At 53.7% G+C, this 17,160-nt stretch overlaps 2 protein-coding genes across 3 annotated transcripts; one reads left to right on the plus strand and one right to left on the minus strand.

The window, feature by feature from the left end:
• The first annotated feature begins 617 nt into the window (after positions 1–617).
• ULK3 (unc-51 like kinase 3) lies at positions 618–7,857 on the plus strand. Of its 2 annotated transcripts, XM_081290195.1 has the most exons (16): positions 627–861; positions 1,477–1,617; positions 1,698–1,818; positions 2,366–2,470; positions 3,194–3,337; positions 3,553–3,635; positions 4,083–4,238; positions 4,417–4,522; positions 4,744–4,784; positions 5,023–5,125; positions 5,263–5,327; positions 5,413–5,491; positions 5,562–5,602; positions 5,976–6,023; positions 6,160–6,226; positions 6,337–7,854. In XM_081290195.1, exons 1-16 carry the CDS (start codon positions 760–762, stop codon positions 6,351–6,353), a joined length of 1,419 nt encoding a protein of 472 aa, XP_081146321.1. In that variant the 5' UTR covers positions 627–759; the 3' UTR covers positions 6,354–7,854. The 2 variants fall into 2 exon arrangements, with proteins under 2 accessions (XP_081146322.1, XP_081146321.1); XM_081290196.1 differs by lacking the exon at positions 1,477–1,617 and having other exon boundaries at positions 618–861; positions 6,337–7,857.
• Positions 7,858–13,260: 5,403 nt separating this feature from the next.
• On the minus strand, positions 13,261–16,795 carry CPLX3 (complexin 3; the record flags this gene model as incomplete). The annotated part of the gene is made up of 3 exons (XM_081291979.1): positions 13,261–13,485; positions 15,375–15,462; positions 16,632–16,795. The coding sequence occupies 3 exons, from the start codon at positions 16,793–16,795 to the stop codon at positions 13,261–13,263; spliced, it is 477 nt and encodes a 158-aa protein (XP_081148105.1).
• Between the last annotated feature and the right edge of the window lie 365 nt (positions 16,796–17,160).

The following is a 17,160-nucleotide window of genomic DNA, read 5'->3' on the forward strand; positions in this document are numbered from 1 at the left end:
TCCATCACATAGAGGCTGAAGGCTTTGGCTGGTCTTTGACAGGTGGATGAGCCCCTTCCTCCAAAGACAAAGGTAGACGGTAGGCCGGGGAAAGGAAACTTGGCCTTTTCCAAAGGCACTGGCTGGTCCCAAGTACTTCTACTTTCAGAACTACCATTCGTTTTTGTACTGGGGATTGAACCCAGGGGTTTACCACTGAGCGACATTCCTATCCCCACCCCCACCCACCCCCTTTTTTTGAGACAGTCTTGCTAAATTGCAGAGGCTGACCCCGAACTTGCAATCCGCCTGCCTCGACCTCCGGAGTGGCTGGGATTACAGCTACCACCCCCAGGGAAGGCTGCTAGTCTTGTCTTCCAAGGAGCCATTCTGGGTCCCTCTTGGAATCTCCCCTCCCCCTCACGGTCCTGTTCACCGGGCTCCTCCTCTCCCGCCCCCTCACGTGGATTATCTCTGGACGCTGTCTCCGGGTGGGATTCCCTGGGTGACTGTATCCGCGGTACTCGGTTCGCTTTCGTGCCCCTCGCGGAAACTTCATTGATCCCAAAAAGGCCTTGAGGGTCCTGGCGGAGAACGTCCAGGGGCCGCTGCGAGAGCGGGAGGAGGACGAGCCTCAGAGCGGGGCGGGGTCGAAGTGCACTTCCGGAGGGCGGCGCTAGGGCCGTGTGGACCCCAGCTAAGCCGCCGTGCGCTACGCGGGCTCGGCTGCCGGCCCGAACCGGCGCCGGGAACCAGGAGGCGCCTGCGGGCAGGCGCGGGATGGCTGGGCCCGGCTGGGGTCCCCCGCGGCTGGACGGCTTCATCCTCACCGAGCGCCTGGGCAGTGGCACCTACGCCACTGTGTACAAGGCCTACGCCAAGGTGGGTGTGGGAGGGGCTACAGCGCCGGGCGCTCGGCTCCTGTGCCGCTGACGCAGGAGACGTGGGGGGTCAGAGACCTTGTAAGATCAGTGGGGCCCGCGGTCTGCCCAGCCCCAGGCTGACCCTGGTGCAGGAGGGTGGAGCTCACTGCCACTCCTGGGTCTTAAAAACAAACACAAGTATACGCCCACTGTTTGCTCTGGAGGGGCGGTGGAACCTTGGTGGGACCCCAGTGTCAGAGGCTGAAGAACTGGCTCAAAACGGAAGTTGCCCGTGGACTGGGAGGAGTCTAGGACAGGACTCTAGAAGGCAAGACCAGTAAGGGGCGGAGTGGCAGTTCTAGAATACTGAGTGACGTGCCTTTGCGTGGGCACCTAGAATGCGGTGCAGTGAGGGTTGGGTTGCAGAAGGTTGGAGAATAACCAAGCTGGATTGGGAAGCCAGGATTCCAGAATCCAGTTGCCTCATGAACCTTAGAAGGGGAAGCTGGGATTTCCGCCCGGAGGCTTGTGTGGGTGGGCAGGTCCAGGGATTGGAAAGGAGCAAAGGTGCCTCTTCCAGCGAGGCATGACCCTGGCCCTCTCAAGGCAGAGCCCCCAATCTCCTTTCCAACAGAAGGACACTCGAGAGGTGGTAGCTATAAAGTGTGTGGCAAAAAAAAGTCTGAACAAGGCGTCGGTGGAAAACCTCCTGACTGAGATTGAGATCCTCAAGGGCATTCGGCACCCCCATATCGTGCAGCTGAAAGACTTCCAGGTGTGAACCTGGGATGGGGCTCCCCCAAGGGGACTGGAGAAGGGACACACTCTAGGCTGCTTCTCTACTTCTAATCACAGTGGGACAGTGACAATATCTACCTCATCATGGAGTTCTGTGCGGGAGGTGACTTGTCTCGATTCATTCATACCCGAAGGATTCTTCCTGAGAAAGTGGCTCGAGTCTTCATGCAGCAATTGGGTAAAAGCCTCAGATCCCAGCCTCACAGCCCTTCCCATGTTTTCTGTACCTCCTGCATACTACCCCTATCCCCAGGCTTAGAGACCTGGCATTGCTTTGCAGCTGCTGCTGCTTAAAAATTTTTAGGGCCCTGTCTTTCCCATGTTTCAACCCTAGCTTCAGGGTGCTGTGAGAGAGAGGAGCCTCCATTTGCCAGGAGTTCAGGCTTCCACATGTGGAACATAATATGAGAATTTTATTCAACATTCCAAGGCCCAGTAGGTGGAACCCAAGTACATTAGCAAGGAAAAGGAAAAGATCCTAAAGGGCCAGGGCATCTCAGGAGACTTGTGAGAAGTCTAGAGGGGAGAAAGGTGGGCACTGGAGGAAAGTGAACTTTTGCAAGTGGCAGGAGCCTGGTGCTTATCTGTGAAGCATTTGTGAGACTAGTAAGGCTAGAACTGGGGCTGTGTAAGCTTGAAAAGGCAGATGAAATCCTGGGGAGGGGAGACATAAGCAGGAGAGGGGCTATTCTGACCTGTCTCTCTGCGCGTGTCCTGCTCTCCAGCTAGTGCCCTGCAGTTTCTGCATGAACGAAACATCTCTCACCTGGATCTGAAGCCACAGAACATTCTGCTGAGTTCTTTGGAGAAGCCCCACCTTAAACTGGCAGGTCTGAATCTGGAACAGCAGGGGTGATGTTTTTGGGTGGGTGAGCAGAGGCTCCCTCTGCCTGGCAGGCCCCTGTTGAGACATCAAACAGGGACAGACTGGTAGATCCAGGGCTGGGTCACATCATTGGCAAGTAGGAGCTTTCTTAGACTGCCTACACTTAACTCCAGCAGTGTAATGGGCAGAGTTAGGGTAAGTTTGTTGTCAGAGTTGGGGCTTACTGTATGTCAGGTTTGGGTTTCAGTCTGGAAACAGTCTCATTGTGTGACCAGCATCAGGGATCAGTCTGTGATCAGGGAACAGACTGGATTGGTTCTCAAACTGTGACTCAATCTGGGGAGGTCTTGGAGGGGGTGTTGTGGGAGAAGAATGGTTGTGGCCCCTGATACAATTTGGACAAGAATGGACTTTAGGCTAGAGGTCAAAGAATATGGTGTAGCCTAAGATGGTGAACAGTGAGGGTGAGGCCCTTATCCATGTAGCTGGTATGATCAGGTAGCTTCCTAGGAAGCAGATGCCTAGAGAGAGTGTGCAGGGTGGTTGGGATTTGCACACCCAGAGGAAGAAATAGGAGGATGTTGCAGAGGCTGGGAAGTGGGATTGATCCTGGTGGTGAGTCTGGAAGGTGGGGAAGAGCCCTGCCATGAGCTGGGGGTGAGGCTTTACAGGCTACAAGTAGAAGCAGCTGGAATTTGAGCCTTGCTGCCTTGCCTTTTGCCTATAGACTTTGGCTTCGCACAGCACATGTCCCCGTGGGATGAGAAGCATGTACTCCGCGGTTCTCCCCTCTATATGGCCCCTGAGATGGTGTGTCAGCGACAGTACGACGCCCGTGTGGACCTTTGGTCCGTAGGGGTCATCCTGTATGGTGAGACCTCTGTCCCCCTCTCCCACCCTAACCCAAGGGCTGTACTGTGTGTCCTCTGATAAGACTTCTCTGGACCTCTGGGGTGTAAATGAGAACTACAGTTCTATTGATCTGTGGCCCTGTTCTAAGGAGCATCAGATCCCTCTCCCCAGGAGTGTGCCAGGCCATGCTTGGCCTCCTCCCTTCCCAACCTCTCCTCTGCCTCCATTCCACAGAAGCCCTCTTTGGGCAGCCCCCTTTTGCCTCCAGGTCATTCTTGGAACTGGAAGAGAAGATCCGAAGCAATCGGGTTATTGAGGTGGGTCTGCCAGGGTCTTAGCAACCATGTAGGGGTGGAAGGAGTCAGGGCCTTGCACAAATTGCAGTGTGGGCCCCAGGCTGTCTCCATGGTCATGGGGCAGGCTCTAGCAGGGAAGGTGGGGCTTGGATGCATTTCAGGGATCCGGGACAGTCCACAGCAAACAGGGGCAGGCCACAACAGAGCCAGACCCAAACTTCCCAAGAACATAGTGCAGGGATGGAGGGAGGGATCCACAGACAGGGCTCTACTCCCCTGTGGGCAAGAACCTGGGAAATGAGGCCTGGCTCTCCACAGGCTCTGTCACCTTGACCCATCTTGTTCCTTTTGGGTCTCAGATTCTCCTAATGTCAAACATGTATCTCTGAGGTTCCTAATAGGGCCCTGGGCTCGGGGCTGAGGTGCTGGAGCCCAATGACATTTGTCCCTGCCCTCCTCTTCCCATAGCTCCCCTCGAGGCCTCCGCTCTCCCGAGACTGCCGTGACCTACTACAGCGGCTCCTGGAGCGGGACCCAAGCCGTCGGATCTCCTTCCAGGACTTCTTTGCCCACCCCTGGGTAGACCTGGAGCATATGCCTAGTGGGGAGAGCTTGGCACGAGCAGTAAGCAGACCAACAGGGATGTGGTGGGATAAGGGCATGTGGGGGGTCCCATCTGCCCCCCCTTGGTGGTGGAAAGGTGGCTCACCCACAGAGGCAAGAGGATGGGCTCGGGGTTTTATCTCAGCCCTGTGCTGGGGAGTGTGGGGGTGGGCCTGACTCCTGATCTGCCCATCCCCAGAGTGCCCTGGTGGTAGAGGCTGTGAAGAAGGACCAGGAAGGGGACGCTGCGGCTGCCTTATCTCTCTATTGCAAGGCTCTGGACTTCTTTGTGCCTGCCCTGCACTGTGAGTGCCAAACTAAGCTCTGTAGTCCCCAAGTACAGCAGGAGTGGGGGTCAGCTATATCTGCAGTGATGGATTCCAGAGGAAGTTTCCCATCCAGGATCTTACGGGAGATAAGGCAGAGGATAAACCTGGAACGTGGTGTTTTAGGGATTCTTGGGCTTGGTGTGGCATAGACATCCCTCCCCCCCAAGACTCCTCATGTGAATCTCCGCCTTCTGCAGATGAAGTGGATGCCCAGCGGAAGGAAGCAATTAAGGCAAAGGTGGGTGAGATCCTAGGAGGAAAAGGGTGGTGTGAGTGGAGAGGCCCCAAAGATCCCAGGGCCTCTGGGGAATAGCTGTCTTAGAATTGGGCTGGGGAGGGGTCAGGCCAGCTTCATGTGACACCTGATGTAGTTACAGCTTCAGAGAGTTATTGAGGACCCACAGGGAGAGCAGGAGGTGGGTGCTACAGGGAGGCAGGTGTGGGACAACTCTCCTCAGCCCTTGGCCCTCCTACAGGTAGGGCAGTACGTGTCCCGGGCTGAGGAGCTCAAGGCCATCGTCTCCTCCTCCAATAAGGCCCTGCTGAGACAGGGAACATCAGCCAGAGACCTGCTGAGAGGTAGGCTTAAGTTCCTGGCTTATCTACCAGGCCCCTTGCAGGCCTCCCTCCAGCCTGAGGGGTGGCAGGTTGAGGTAGGCCCCCTTGTGTTGAAAAAACCCATCTCCTCACCCTGAGCCTCTGTCTCCTCATCCCAGAGATGGCCCGGGACAAGCCACGCCTCCTAGCTGCCCTGGAAGTGGCTTCAGCTGCCATGGCCAAGGTTTGTATCTGGTGGAGAGTTCTCTATAGGGTAGGGAGGAATTCGAAGCATGATCCTAAATGACCTAGTGTCCTCATGGCTGCAGGAAGAAGAAGCCAATGGGGAGCAGGATGCCTTGGACCTGTACCAACACAGCCTAGGGGAGCTGCTGCTGCTGCTGGCAGGTGAGGTGCCAGCACCACCCACACCAGACCCCTGGCAGCTTTGCCCTCACCACCTGCCCTCTCTTTACAGCGGAGCCCCCAGGCCGGAGGCGGGAATTGCTTCACACTGAGGTGCCTACTAGGGTTGGGAGGCTGGTTGGGGCTTTCTCTTCCCTTTTTATTCTGCTCTTGTCTGTGGAAACTCCTTGGATTCCCTGTGGAGTTCCCTTCCCTTGGGGTTTTCCAAGTTTCCTTCCCTTGGCGCGTTCCAAGTCTGAGAATCAAACATCATGGACTTGTAGTCAGTGGGTCAGGGATGGGATGCTCAGATTAGCAGGAAGTGCTAGGCTCTTGTAGCCAGGAAGCCTTCCTGGAGGAGGCAGCAAATAAGGGGTTAGCGAGGAGACTGTTCTAATGGGGCAGAGGGTTCTGGAAAGCATTAGGAGTGAGGAAGAGCTCAAATTTAGGCCCTGCTCCCATCTATGGGCACGTCTTCCCTCTGCAGGTTCAGAACCTCATGGCTCGGGCTGAATACCTGAAGGAGCAGGTCAAGGTGGGCCTTCTTGGGGTGAGGGTTTGTGGGTTCTCCATGCTTGTGGCTGCCTGTCCCCTGCCCCCTTTGCATATTTTGTGGCCCTCTTCTCTGTCTCTGGCTGCCTCATCCTTTGTGCTGCCTTTATTTCTCGCAGATGAGGGAATCTCGCTGGGAAGGAGAGACCCTGGACAAGGAGGGGCTGTCGGAGTCAGTTCGTAGCTGTGAGTCCTGCCTCGGAGGACAGTCCACAAAAGGAGGGATGAGGGTGGCCCAGATTTCTGCTCTCTTTCCAAAGACCTCAGCCTGACCCTTTCCCCTCCCTCCTCCTTAGCTTGCACCTTGCAGTGACCTCAGAAGGATGACTGGACAGCACGAGACACCTGGAGTAAAGGGGCACGCGAATCCAGGCTGACGCCCAAAATTAAATGGCCCTTTGCAGGTCTGGGGAACTTCCTGGATGGACACTTCTGAGACCTCCATATTCCAGACAATTCCTGGCAGTACTGCCCAGCCTGCAGAGGGCCTGGTGGCCCATGTCATGTGCTGGGAGCACTGGAAGCAGGATTCTGAGACGAGAGTTTCTCTCAGGAGACCTTTGTTATTTGGGGACTGCTGGGTCCTGAGCCTGTCAATTTGGGAACACCAAGCCATTTATGGGTTTTGCTCTGAGAAGAGGGCAGGGGGCCCTCTGCAGGGTACTTTTGCTCTTGCACTGTCCCTGCCAGCAGACAGCTACACCCTGGACCCACCCTTCTGGGGAGCAGGTATTCCAGCTCATCTTCCTCCTCCACTGGAATAGGCACTCCAGGACCCTCAGGGACCACCCACCCGACAGTGCATGGAACTCCACAGTGTTATTCCGAGCTCGTTCCTGCCCACCATCTCTGTACTTTAAGATAATCCTTCAAGCATGAGAGTAATGTTCTTGGTAGGGGTGGTACAAATTTGAGAATCCCATGTCTTGTTTCTGCCTTGGCACAGCGGGGAGGGGTCCTCAATCCTCATGCCTCTCAGTTCAGTCCTATTTGGAAAACACATATTAGCTGCAGAGTAGGTCCTGTACTGGAATTTGAGCCAAGGATTGGGGGAGTGGTTGGGGACTGCTGACCCTAAGAGGCTGCAGGCACACCCAGCACTGTCCAGGATATGTAGTCCTAGGCCTGACACTGCCACTACCCCAGTGTGTGACCCTGGTCAAGCCTCTTTCCTTTTCTGAGCCTCTCATCTCTTCAGGGGTGTAACTGATACCTCCACAGCGCACAGCATGGGCTCTCATGAGGGCAGAGTGAATGTAACGTGGAGAAGAATGTACACACCGGAGAGGGTTTCTAACACTTCTTCCCTTAAATGCCTGGGAGTCTAAATTCCTAAAACTAAACACACACACAAAAAAAGCCTTCTTAAGTGTTGGCTGACTTCTCTGCAGGAGACTGGGTGTAAAGACTGCAATTGTTTCTCTATTAAATTATTTTGGGTACTTGTGCATCTCTTCTTGCCCTAGGGAAAATAGGGAGAGGTAGCCCTGCTCACAGCCGAGGTTAGAGGAGGCCAGGAAATTTGGGGAGCCTTGAGAATAGGGCTAGGGGGATCACTGCAGGGAGTGGTAAGCATATCTGCTTCCTGCCCTCAGCCCCCTGGGAATCCAGAAGAGCTGACTGCTGCCATTCCTGCCAGTGGGAAGCACAGGCCTGGGAGCCTGGCAAGGCCCTTTTCCCCTTTGCTCGGAGCTCTGTTTTGGGGCTGGTGGCAGTCCTCAGATGCTCTCTCCTTTATACCACACACTTTCCCCCAGCCGGGGTGGGCGTCCTACAGCCCCTTATGCATGGCCTGTGAGTAAGCATTGACTGGATTGAAGAAAAGGACATTCTTAGATGTCTTGATCTCATGTCTAGCTCCCAGAACCTCAAGCAGGAGTTGTTTCCAGAAGATTCTGTACTCTTGATCTGACCAGCCGTTGTTAGGAGCGTCCTTGAAGTTTAAGAGTATGGTAGAGCGCTTCAGAGCAGCCACCCAGAAGCTGTTCCTCAGACTTTGTGATACCAAGCTGCTGTCTTCAACAGTTCAATGGCTTCTGATACAGGGAATGGAGCAGGGAACTAATTCCCCTGAAGCCTTTGACCTGGCCATTGGAGGGCACTGTAGAGCAGTACCACAGGGCAGAAGGAGCAGGCTAAAATCTTGGCTCTGCCACTTGGCTGGGAAGCTTGGGACCCATCAATTAGCCTGTTTATTCTCCATAAAATGAGGATGAAGAAATGTGCCCCATGGGAGTATGTAATGAGGTGTAGTGTACATCAGCCTGGCATATGGTAAATTCAATAAAATGTTATTTTCAGATCTAGGGAGAGAAACATTTCAGATTATCTCTGAAAATGGACCAGACAAAAAGACTGCAATAGGTGGAAGGAGGGGAATGAATGGAGATTTTAGGTGGATAAATGGGGAAGGTGGGCTGGGAGGGAGAGGTTTGGCTCACTGATCCCACCCAATTTGTTATTTCTGATATCTATATCAAGTGATGGAGAACAGGAACCTCAAATTCTTAGACAATGTGGGTATGGAGAGGAGTGGGCCCATATGAAGAATTAGGTACAGGAAATGCCTGGAAGTTTCAGATCCTGAGAAGGTGCTCTCCCTGGGCAAACCATTAGGTGGATGGGTCCAGGCTGGTCCTGTGTGCCAGCCACCTACAATGGAGGCAGTCCTGTTGGAAGGCTAGAGGCAAGGGAGGAGGTAGACTCTCTGTAGGGCCTTTCTTCTAATGGAAGACACGCGAGAAACCTACAAATTGGCTTTTCGAATACTTTTGCTCTTTGGAGCAGGTTGTTTCCACCTCTCATTTTCAACACAGTGCAAATGCCCCTCAGCAGTGTCCAGGTCTCACCGTGCCTTATCCTCCCACTTTCACAGTCACCCATGGTCAAAGCCAGCACCAGGCCAATTTGGGACCTTTCTGCTCCCAAGGGCCACTTCTAGAGCAGATTGAGGGTGCCAGGTGTCCTTGTACCCAGTTTGCCTATTATTTGGCTTCCGGGGATACAAAAGGATATAGAATCTTGATCCCTACAGGAAGTTATCTAGAAAAACTCTTGTCCACAGAGGCCAGGATGCTGTTTCAGCATCCAAGCCCTTCCTGAGAGAGATGGCCTCATGAGGCTGAGGCATGAGGGATGGAGAACATCAAGGAATACTCCCCCAGAGTAACTCACACCCACACCTACACACTTGAAATCCCATGGACACAAAACCGGAAAGCCATGTCCAAGCTCACAGATGCCTGAAGATCCCCACAGAGACTTCCACTCATGTTCACACACGGGAATGGCTCTTGCTGGATGAGACTGAGGCAGCCTTAACATTGCTGCTCCTCTGGACGCAGGCCACCCAGACTCCTCACGCCTCATACAGACTCAGGATGGTGATGCCTGATGGGTACTGGGTTTGAGGCAGAGCAGTGAGTTTTGTGGCTCCCCACTCCCACTGCAGCCTCAGGTCTGTGGGATGGGGACAGAAGCTCCCACCTCCCAGGTCTGAGCATCAGCTGGGTCAATAGGCATTGTCAGCAGCTTGGCTTAGCAAGTGAGCATGCCCCAGATGTCCCCAGTGCTTGCCTATGGCCTCCAGTGTCTGAGGAGGACCATCTGGATGTTGGGGAAAGGGATGTCCTACGCGCTCCAAACGCCAGCCACCCTCCCCAACTCCTCTCTGGGGACCATCTGGCCTCCGGAAAGTCACTTGTTTTTCTGTACCCCTCCTCCCACTGGGTCTGGGCTGACTGGTTGAATGGTCAAGGCAGAAGGGGACTGGAGTTTCCTTAGGTAGGGTCCAGGGGCGCCATCAATCTTCCCAAAATCCTTTGGATGGTGGAGTCAGAGCCCTTGAATGGTGGGAGGGGAGGCCATCCATCTTGACCTCCCCTCTCTCCTTGAAAAAGCATGTGGTAGGAGGTGAGGACAGAAGGGCTTTCTTACCACCTGCCTGAAAGGGGAAGAAGGGAAAAGGGGGAAAGAACAGGAGGGTAGGTGGAAAGGAGAAGGCACAGAGCATCAGGCTCCAAACTATGATGCTATAGTAGTAGGGTTTGGGGCACTGTGGAAGGGAAGTTTTGGTGGCAGGTAGCTTTCTTTGTGGCCTTTACATCACACCAGGTGGGAGCATGTGATTGTCCACAGTAAGAAAGTATAGAAATGGGATAGGAAGAGAATGAAGTGGGTGCATTGAGGGCCTGGAAGGAGAGGCCCCAGCTTGACCCGTAAGCCCCGTGGAAGGCAGGGGTACAGGACAGGCACTGAGCCGGGAATGAGACAGAGGGTAGGAGGACACAGGGGAGAGCAACACAGACTGAGAGAGAAACCCAGAGCATGGAGCTGACAGGCAAACAGGGCAAGGCCAGCAGAAGCAGAGAGCCCTCAGCCTGCCCTTTCACAGAACTAGACCCTTCTGCCTGGTAGCCTCCTCTACTCCATTCCAGGGACAGTGCAGACAGGTCAGGGCTTCTTGGGATTCCCAAGACGTGAAGGGAGAGCCAGTGTGGAGGGTCAGTCCCCTCCCACTTTCTGACTCCAGGCACCAAACAGCCCTGCTTTGACAGGGTTCATCGAGTGTCCCCCAATCACCCCCCCCCCCGACACACACGCTGCCTGCCACCCCGGGCTGGCTCTTGGCCCTGCAAAGCACTGAGGGGGAAGGGGGCTGTCTGATCTCATTAGGCAGAAGGCCCCTGGAGCGCGGAGTGCTGACGTGGGTCCTGCTGCTGACGCTACTGAGGCAGCCCACGCGCCCCCCACACCTGGCTTGGGGCTCCTCCAGCTCAGGGAAAGTCAGAAGGGGTTTGTGTGCAGTAGCTGCGGGGGCCCTTCCCCAGGGTCTCCTGGGAGCTGCTCAGAAGGGCGAGGCCCATGTGATAGCCTAAGCAGCTCTGCCTCCACTCCAGGCCTGGGTCCCTTCTACTTCCCACTCCCAGCTCTTCACCTTCTTTCTCCCCTCTCCTACCCCCACATTACCTACTGCCCGTGTTTTGTGTTCCTTGTTCTTATTTTACAAAGGGAGCCTAATGGGAACTTTGCCCTTGACAACCATCCCTCAGGAGGCTTTCCCACAGGCGGACCTGAGCTTCAGGGTGGAGGGCACCCTGGGTTGCCTGCAGTGTTTCCTTCCTTCATTGTAGGTGGCCCAGGGTGACCCATTTGCTCAGGCAGCTTCCAGGAGTCACCAGGACCCTCTGCTCCACCTATCCCTGGCACCAAAGGTGAGCAGGATGACATTTGGGCTCTTCATTTTTTTGTTGTTTTAAAAAATTCAAAAGCATTCTTCACTGCCTAAGCATAAACTACTGAATACACTGAGCTTGGGAACAGGACCAGCTTTCTGCCTCGCCTCAGGCCACCTCAGGAGCCCGAGGGTGCCAGGAGAGCCGTCCCACTGACTTTGCCTGCCCAACTAGGAAGTGTCACATGACCTCAGGACCCACCCCTCTCCTGTTTTTAAATAATGAGTTACCATCTATTTATTTATTTATTTATTTATTTATTTATTTATTTTTAGTTATACATGGGCACAATATCTTTTTATTTTGTTTATTTATTCTTATGTGGTTCTGAGGATCAAACCCAGGGTCTCACACTTGCGAGGCCAGCGCTCTATCACTGAGCCACAACCCCAGCTCCCCATTTATTGATATGGCCTATCATGTGTCAAGGGCTTTACAAATGGTCATCCTTTGGGGCTGGAGTTGTAGCTCAATGGTAGGGCATTTATCTAGTATGCCTGAGCTCTGGCACTTGATCCCCAGGACCCCTGAGAGAGAAAAAAGTCACTGTTTGAAACTTGTGCTATTGTTATTTTAGGGTGGTGGGACTCTTCTTTTTACAGGGGCAAATAGGCTTAGAGAGGAAGGGAGCCTGCTCAAAGCCACATGATAGTCAGGCTGGAGCACAGGTTCCCTGCTTCTTTCTGTTACATCCTCCATCTCCTAAGTGAGTAAAGAGTAGTAGGCATAGGTGCCAGAGAAAGCTGTGGTTGAGTTGTGGCAGTTCCTGTGGACCCAAGTAATGCCCTGAAGGCCCCCACCTTCCCACATATATCCCCAGATGGCCATCACATCCCCCTCAAAGCCCAGAGCCCAGTCCTACTTCATCTTGCCCCAGGCTACTGGGTCAGTACAGCCCCCCACTCTCACCCATGGCCCTGGGAGGGTAGAACTAGAACATCTTATAGGGGCTGGTGGTGGAGCAGTTCCCTTCCATTCACAAGACCCTTCCACTCCTGGCACTGAGTGTGTCCTCCCTACTGTGCCACTCAGGTAGGCGGTAGAGGATGCCTCTCCAGGGCGGGCTTGGGGCTATGAGCTCCAGGACTCAAGATCAGTAAAAAGTGAAAAGAGAACCATGACATTTGAAATTTTTATTTTTCACTGAGCTAGGAGAGGAGATTCCAGCTATAGAATCCAGACAGAGAGTTCTACAGGAACAGGACAGAAATTGGCTGGGCCCTGGGCCCAGAGAAGGCCTGGAGCTGCTTGGGCTACTGTTTGATGCCAGCTCCATCCTTGGCACTTCGCCCCTTACCCAGCATTGCTCAGCTCCCAGAGCCCACAGTGGCAGCTGCTTGAGGCTCTGACTGCAGCTGCGGCCCTGCCCAAGGAGGAGTGTGGGCTCGGCTGGAGTGGCCAGGGATGCAAAGCCAAAAAGAATCTTAGGAATCATCCAGTCTGTTCCCATTTTCCAGATGATGAAATAGGCCCTGAAAGAGCAGTGGCCTTCAAGGACAATAAAGATGGAGATTGGAATACAGGCCTCCTATCTGCTAGGGTATCTCCTATAGCCCTCCTCTGAGAGCATCTGAGGGGTGGTGGCTGATGGGGCTAGGAACCCAGGGGTTGTGTGTCTTTGTGTGCCAGGGTTATCTGTGGCCAACATGGCAGGGTCATTGTGTCCCTTTGTGAATGCTCCTGTGTGCAGGAACTTGGGGGCCAGAGAGGGATGGACATATTTCTATAATATTGGGTGGCCTCCCCAGGCTGAGAAGGGGGATGGGTCCTAAAGGATAGAAAAAGGAATGGAAACTTTGCTCCTAGTGGGAAGGGAGGCACTAGAAGTCAGGTTTGGGGCAAGGATGAGAAGGGTTCTGAGGCTAGGTTAGGGCAAGGGAAATAAAGCCCAAAATGGGGTATAGATCCCTGGAAACTGAGACACACTCTTAGCCCTTATGTGGACCAGCCCCTGGCCATCCCAACGGGCAACCTCAGGGGAAGTGATCACATGATGTAGCACTTCTCAGCTGATTGCTTGAGGTCCCCCAATGTGGTCTGGGCCTTGTCCTTAAGTGAGCCGAGGTCCAAGCCTGGGAGGCTGCTCAGCTGCCCGAGGACTGAGGCCTTCTCCTCCTCCTCCTCTGTGTCCTCCTCAATCATCTTGGCCAGCTCCCGGGGTAGCTCCACATCTCCACCTGCCATCTGGATCTGGCTCTCATCTGTCTCGTTCTGAAGGGAAAAGGGGGTGGGGTGGAGGTGCAGGTCTGTGAGGACTCAGAGTTGAAGTGTCAGGAAAGAAGCCTGGACTGGGTTCCAGTCCCCGAGCCATAGCCTCAGCCATCCCCCAACCTTTTTTTTTTTTTTTTTTTGAGACAGGTTCTCATTAAATTGCTTAGGGCCTCACTAAGTTGCAGAGGTTGATTTTGAACTTGCAACCCTCCTTCCTCAGCCTCCCAAACCACTGGGATTATAGGTGTGCACCATCGCCCCCAGCTCAGGTCCCTAGATTCTTGAGCCCCATGTTCTAGTTAGCTCTTCCCCTGCCCATAACATCCCAGGGTCAAGCATTTGATGCATTGACCTGGAGGCCTTGCACTTTCATACTGCCTTACTTCACTCTGAGACACTGAAGGACTTAGCATACTGAGTAAAGAGAAAATGAAAATGCCTAGGAGTCACACTGTTAAAATCGACTGTCATGTACTGACTATTGTTAACACCACCAAAGGACATAACCAATAATAGCGATGGGTACCATTTATCAACTCCTGTTTTATGGCTAATGTTGAGCTGGGGTGCTTTTAATTCTCACAATAAAAAAGTATCTAGGAGGTAGTTCCTCTTGTCTCCACTTTACAAATAGGAAATAGAGGTTCAAATAATTTAAGTAAGTAACTTGCCCAAGGCCACACAGCTAGGAAACAGAGGAGCTAGACTCAAATCTATGTCACTGATTCCAACATCTATGCTGTCTTTTCACAGCACCTGCCCATGGCTAGTGCACTTCTTTGTCCCTGTGGGAGGCATTGGGACCATGTGTCCTACTCAGTCACATCCAAGTCTTGCCTCTTCTTGTAGACTCAGAGTTCCCTAATGGCAGGAGTTGTGTCCCTTAGATACTCAGTGCAAGCATTTGAGTAATGACTCCATTCCTAGCTGGGTTTGCAGCCAGGCAGGCTTTTTGGATTGGTTTTCCCTTTGAGAGACTTCCAAAAGACTGGTGCTCTGTGGGAAGTCAGAGGCAGCCAGGGGCTCAGTAAACATTTGTTGAATGAGTGAAGGTAATGTTCACTGATCTTTCAATTCAAGTGGAAGATCAAGGTCAGAAGTGTTATAGCACTTTACCTCTATTTCCCCTTCAGTCTAGCTCTATTCCAGGCACTCTAGGGTGATATCCTGGAAGTGGCTTATGCCTGGGTTGCTTTCTTAGGTTACAGAAGTAACATACTTGCATGCTTATGGTGCTGAGTGCTTACAGGAGCACAGGGGACCTCCTGATAAATACACCTTGGCTGCTTGGAGGTACTTTGCTCTCTACAGGCAGACCCCATGCCAGGAAAACAGCCTTAGGGCCTGAATTGAGCACAGGCTCAGTATTCACAGGCATGAGCTCCATCTCTCGCTGGCTATATGACCTTAGCCAAGTCCTTTAATCTCTCTGAGACTTAGTTTCCTTATTTGTAGATGTGATAGCTACTTGGCAGCATCATTGAGGTTATTAGGTGAGAACATGGCCAAGTACCTCTTACATCAGTCACTGGCCTTCTCTTCTTCAGCATGCCCTCCATGCATGCTCAGAAGGCCTGAGAATACTCATTCCTGAGGTAAAATCTACTTTCTGTCTCCTTTGTTCCTTCTGAGGCCAGGCCTGATTGGGGTGGAGGGTTGGGGACACAAACCTGTCAGTCTCTGGATGATTGGGTTTCCCCTAAACACCAAGCCCTCACTCTTGGCAGCGCTGGTTAACTGAGTAAATGAACAAATGAATGAAAAAGAAAGATTCAACCAAGCACCCTGTGAGTCTCACGGGCTGAGAGCTCTGGCGCACAGAGTGGATCAAGGAGTTCTAAGCCCAGAGCTCAGGGCACGGTCCACTCTTACAGCTTGAGCTCTCGTACCTTGGGCAGTCGGTATTTATCTCGAAAGTGAGTCCGCAGCGTGGCCCGCTCTGCTTTTCTCTGCGTGAACTGCGCGTCCCGCTCCATCCTGCCAGGATACCAGGGTGGAGTCAACACAAGGACTGAAAGAAGGGGCGGGGTCTGCGAGCGAGGGCCCCAAGGGGTCTCTGGAGTACTGGCAGCAACCTGCATCGGTCCAGCCGGCTGGCCTGTGCGTAGCTAGGGCTCTCAGACCTGACCCGATTAGATTGCTCTTTGTTGCTTTTCCCCATCATCGTGCCCTCTGCGGACTCTGCACCCGCCACTGAACGGGGGTGTCAGTCTTTCTAACCCTCTCTGCAGATCCCAATATTTGTGCCGTTCCTGACTCATGCCTGTCTTTCCCTCCCTGACAAACTGTGTCATGAGGGGGAAAAATATTAGGAATAGATCTGAGTTCCTATTGTGGCTCCATTACTACTTTAGGGTATGTCTTTAGGTAAGTCACTTGCCTTTCTCGTCTGTAAAATGGGGATGAGACATTGCAACTCACAACGCTGTTAGGATTAAGTGAAATAACAAGTAACATTTAACGAAGATTTGCTACGTGCCAGGCTCTGGGCTAGATGATTTACATGCATTAAGTTATTTAATCTACATGAATATATAAAGCATATATTATGACGACCATCCCCCCTTTCCAGAAGAGGAAAAGAGGCATAGAAAGGTTAAGTAACTTGCCTAAAGTTACCCAGCTAATGAGAAGCAAAACCAGGATCTGAAGCCAAGCAGCCTAACTGCACCCCCACCTCCGCTGTGTCCCAGGACTGCTGGAACACAGTAGGCTCAATATCCACGGGTGCTCCCATCTCAGGATCTGTCTCCGCGACTCTGAGCACCCCCACCACCACCTCTGCTGTGCTGCTTTTCTCAGAGCTTCTGGCTCAAAGGAGCCCCAGTTGGAAGACACAGGCAGCTAGGACCAGATCGGATTAAGGGATTATTTGCTTCGTCAGAAATGCACGTGCACCCAGCTCCCTGTCCCAGGCACCGATCACCCCTCCCCCTATGCCCTCTGGGCCAGAGTACAGAGCTGGAGCAGGGTCCTGGGTTTGAGAAGCAGTGGCTGTGGGAGTAGCCTAGAAGGCATCTCCCAGCCTCTTATCACATGTAGGAAGGCAGGGGAGGAAAGTTGGGCCCCCAGATTGACCCAAGGGTGGGCACAGCGGCTGTGTGTATGTGTGGGGGTCGCTGGAACCGGGAAGGGATCCCACTCACTTCTCTTCCACCAGTTGCTTCTGATACTCCTCGTACTCCTCTCGGCTCATGCCCTGCGCTTCCGCTGCGGACTTGTCCCCGTCCCCCTTGTCCTCGCCGCCCCCCAGGCTCCCGGTGAGGTTCTTCAGCTGGCCACCCACCATGGTCTTCACCATGAATGCCATGGTCTTCGCCGGCCGGGGCACCAGGCGCCTGGCACCACACACCGGGCTCCGGCACGTCTGCGCTCACTTCAGCACCAGGTCCCGCGGACAGCTCCCGCCGCTAGCCCTCGCCCCACGCTTTGCGCCGCCTGTCGCCCGCCCCCGCCCGGGCCCGCCCCTACCTTCCCAAACCCCTCCTCACGGGGGGCGGGGGGCATGCACGGGGCTGAGAAGGCTGGACCACGTGCCCGCTCCTCACTCCCGCCTCTCCCACGTGCCTCCTTCAACGCCAAGCTCTGCTGGCCACTGCTGACAGCGGATTAGGGCCTGCGGTGATGGGGTCGCTCCTCCGGGGACAGGGGTTGCTCTGATGCTTTCCCTGCTTC

This window comes from Spermophilus citellus (genome assembly GCF_964194105.1).
Source record: "Spermophilus citellus genome assembly, chromosome: 4".
NCBI classification, from domain to species: Eukaryota; Metazoa; Chordata; class Mammalia; order Rodentia; family Sciuridae; genus Spermophilus; species Spermophilus citellus.

What these genes read in the sequence shown, in the direction of transcription:
- ULK3 (XM_081290195.1), top strand. Translation starts at nt 760, where the DNA reads ATGGCTGGGCCCGGCTGGGGTCCCCCGCGGCTGGACGGCTTCATCCTC. An exon ending in AGTCTTCATGCAGCAATTGG is followed by an intron (nt 1,819 to 2,365) that starts GTAAAAGCCTCA and finishes CCTGCTCTCCAG; the next exon opens with CTAGTGCCCTGCAGTTTCTG. An exon ending in AGGAAGCAATTAAGGCAAAG is followed by an intron (nt 4,785 to 5,022) that starts GTGGGTGAGATC and finishes GCCCTCCTACAG; the next exon opens with GTAGGGCAGTACGTGTCCCG.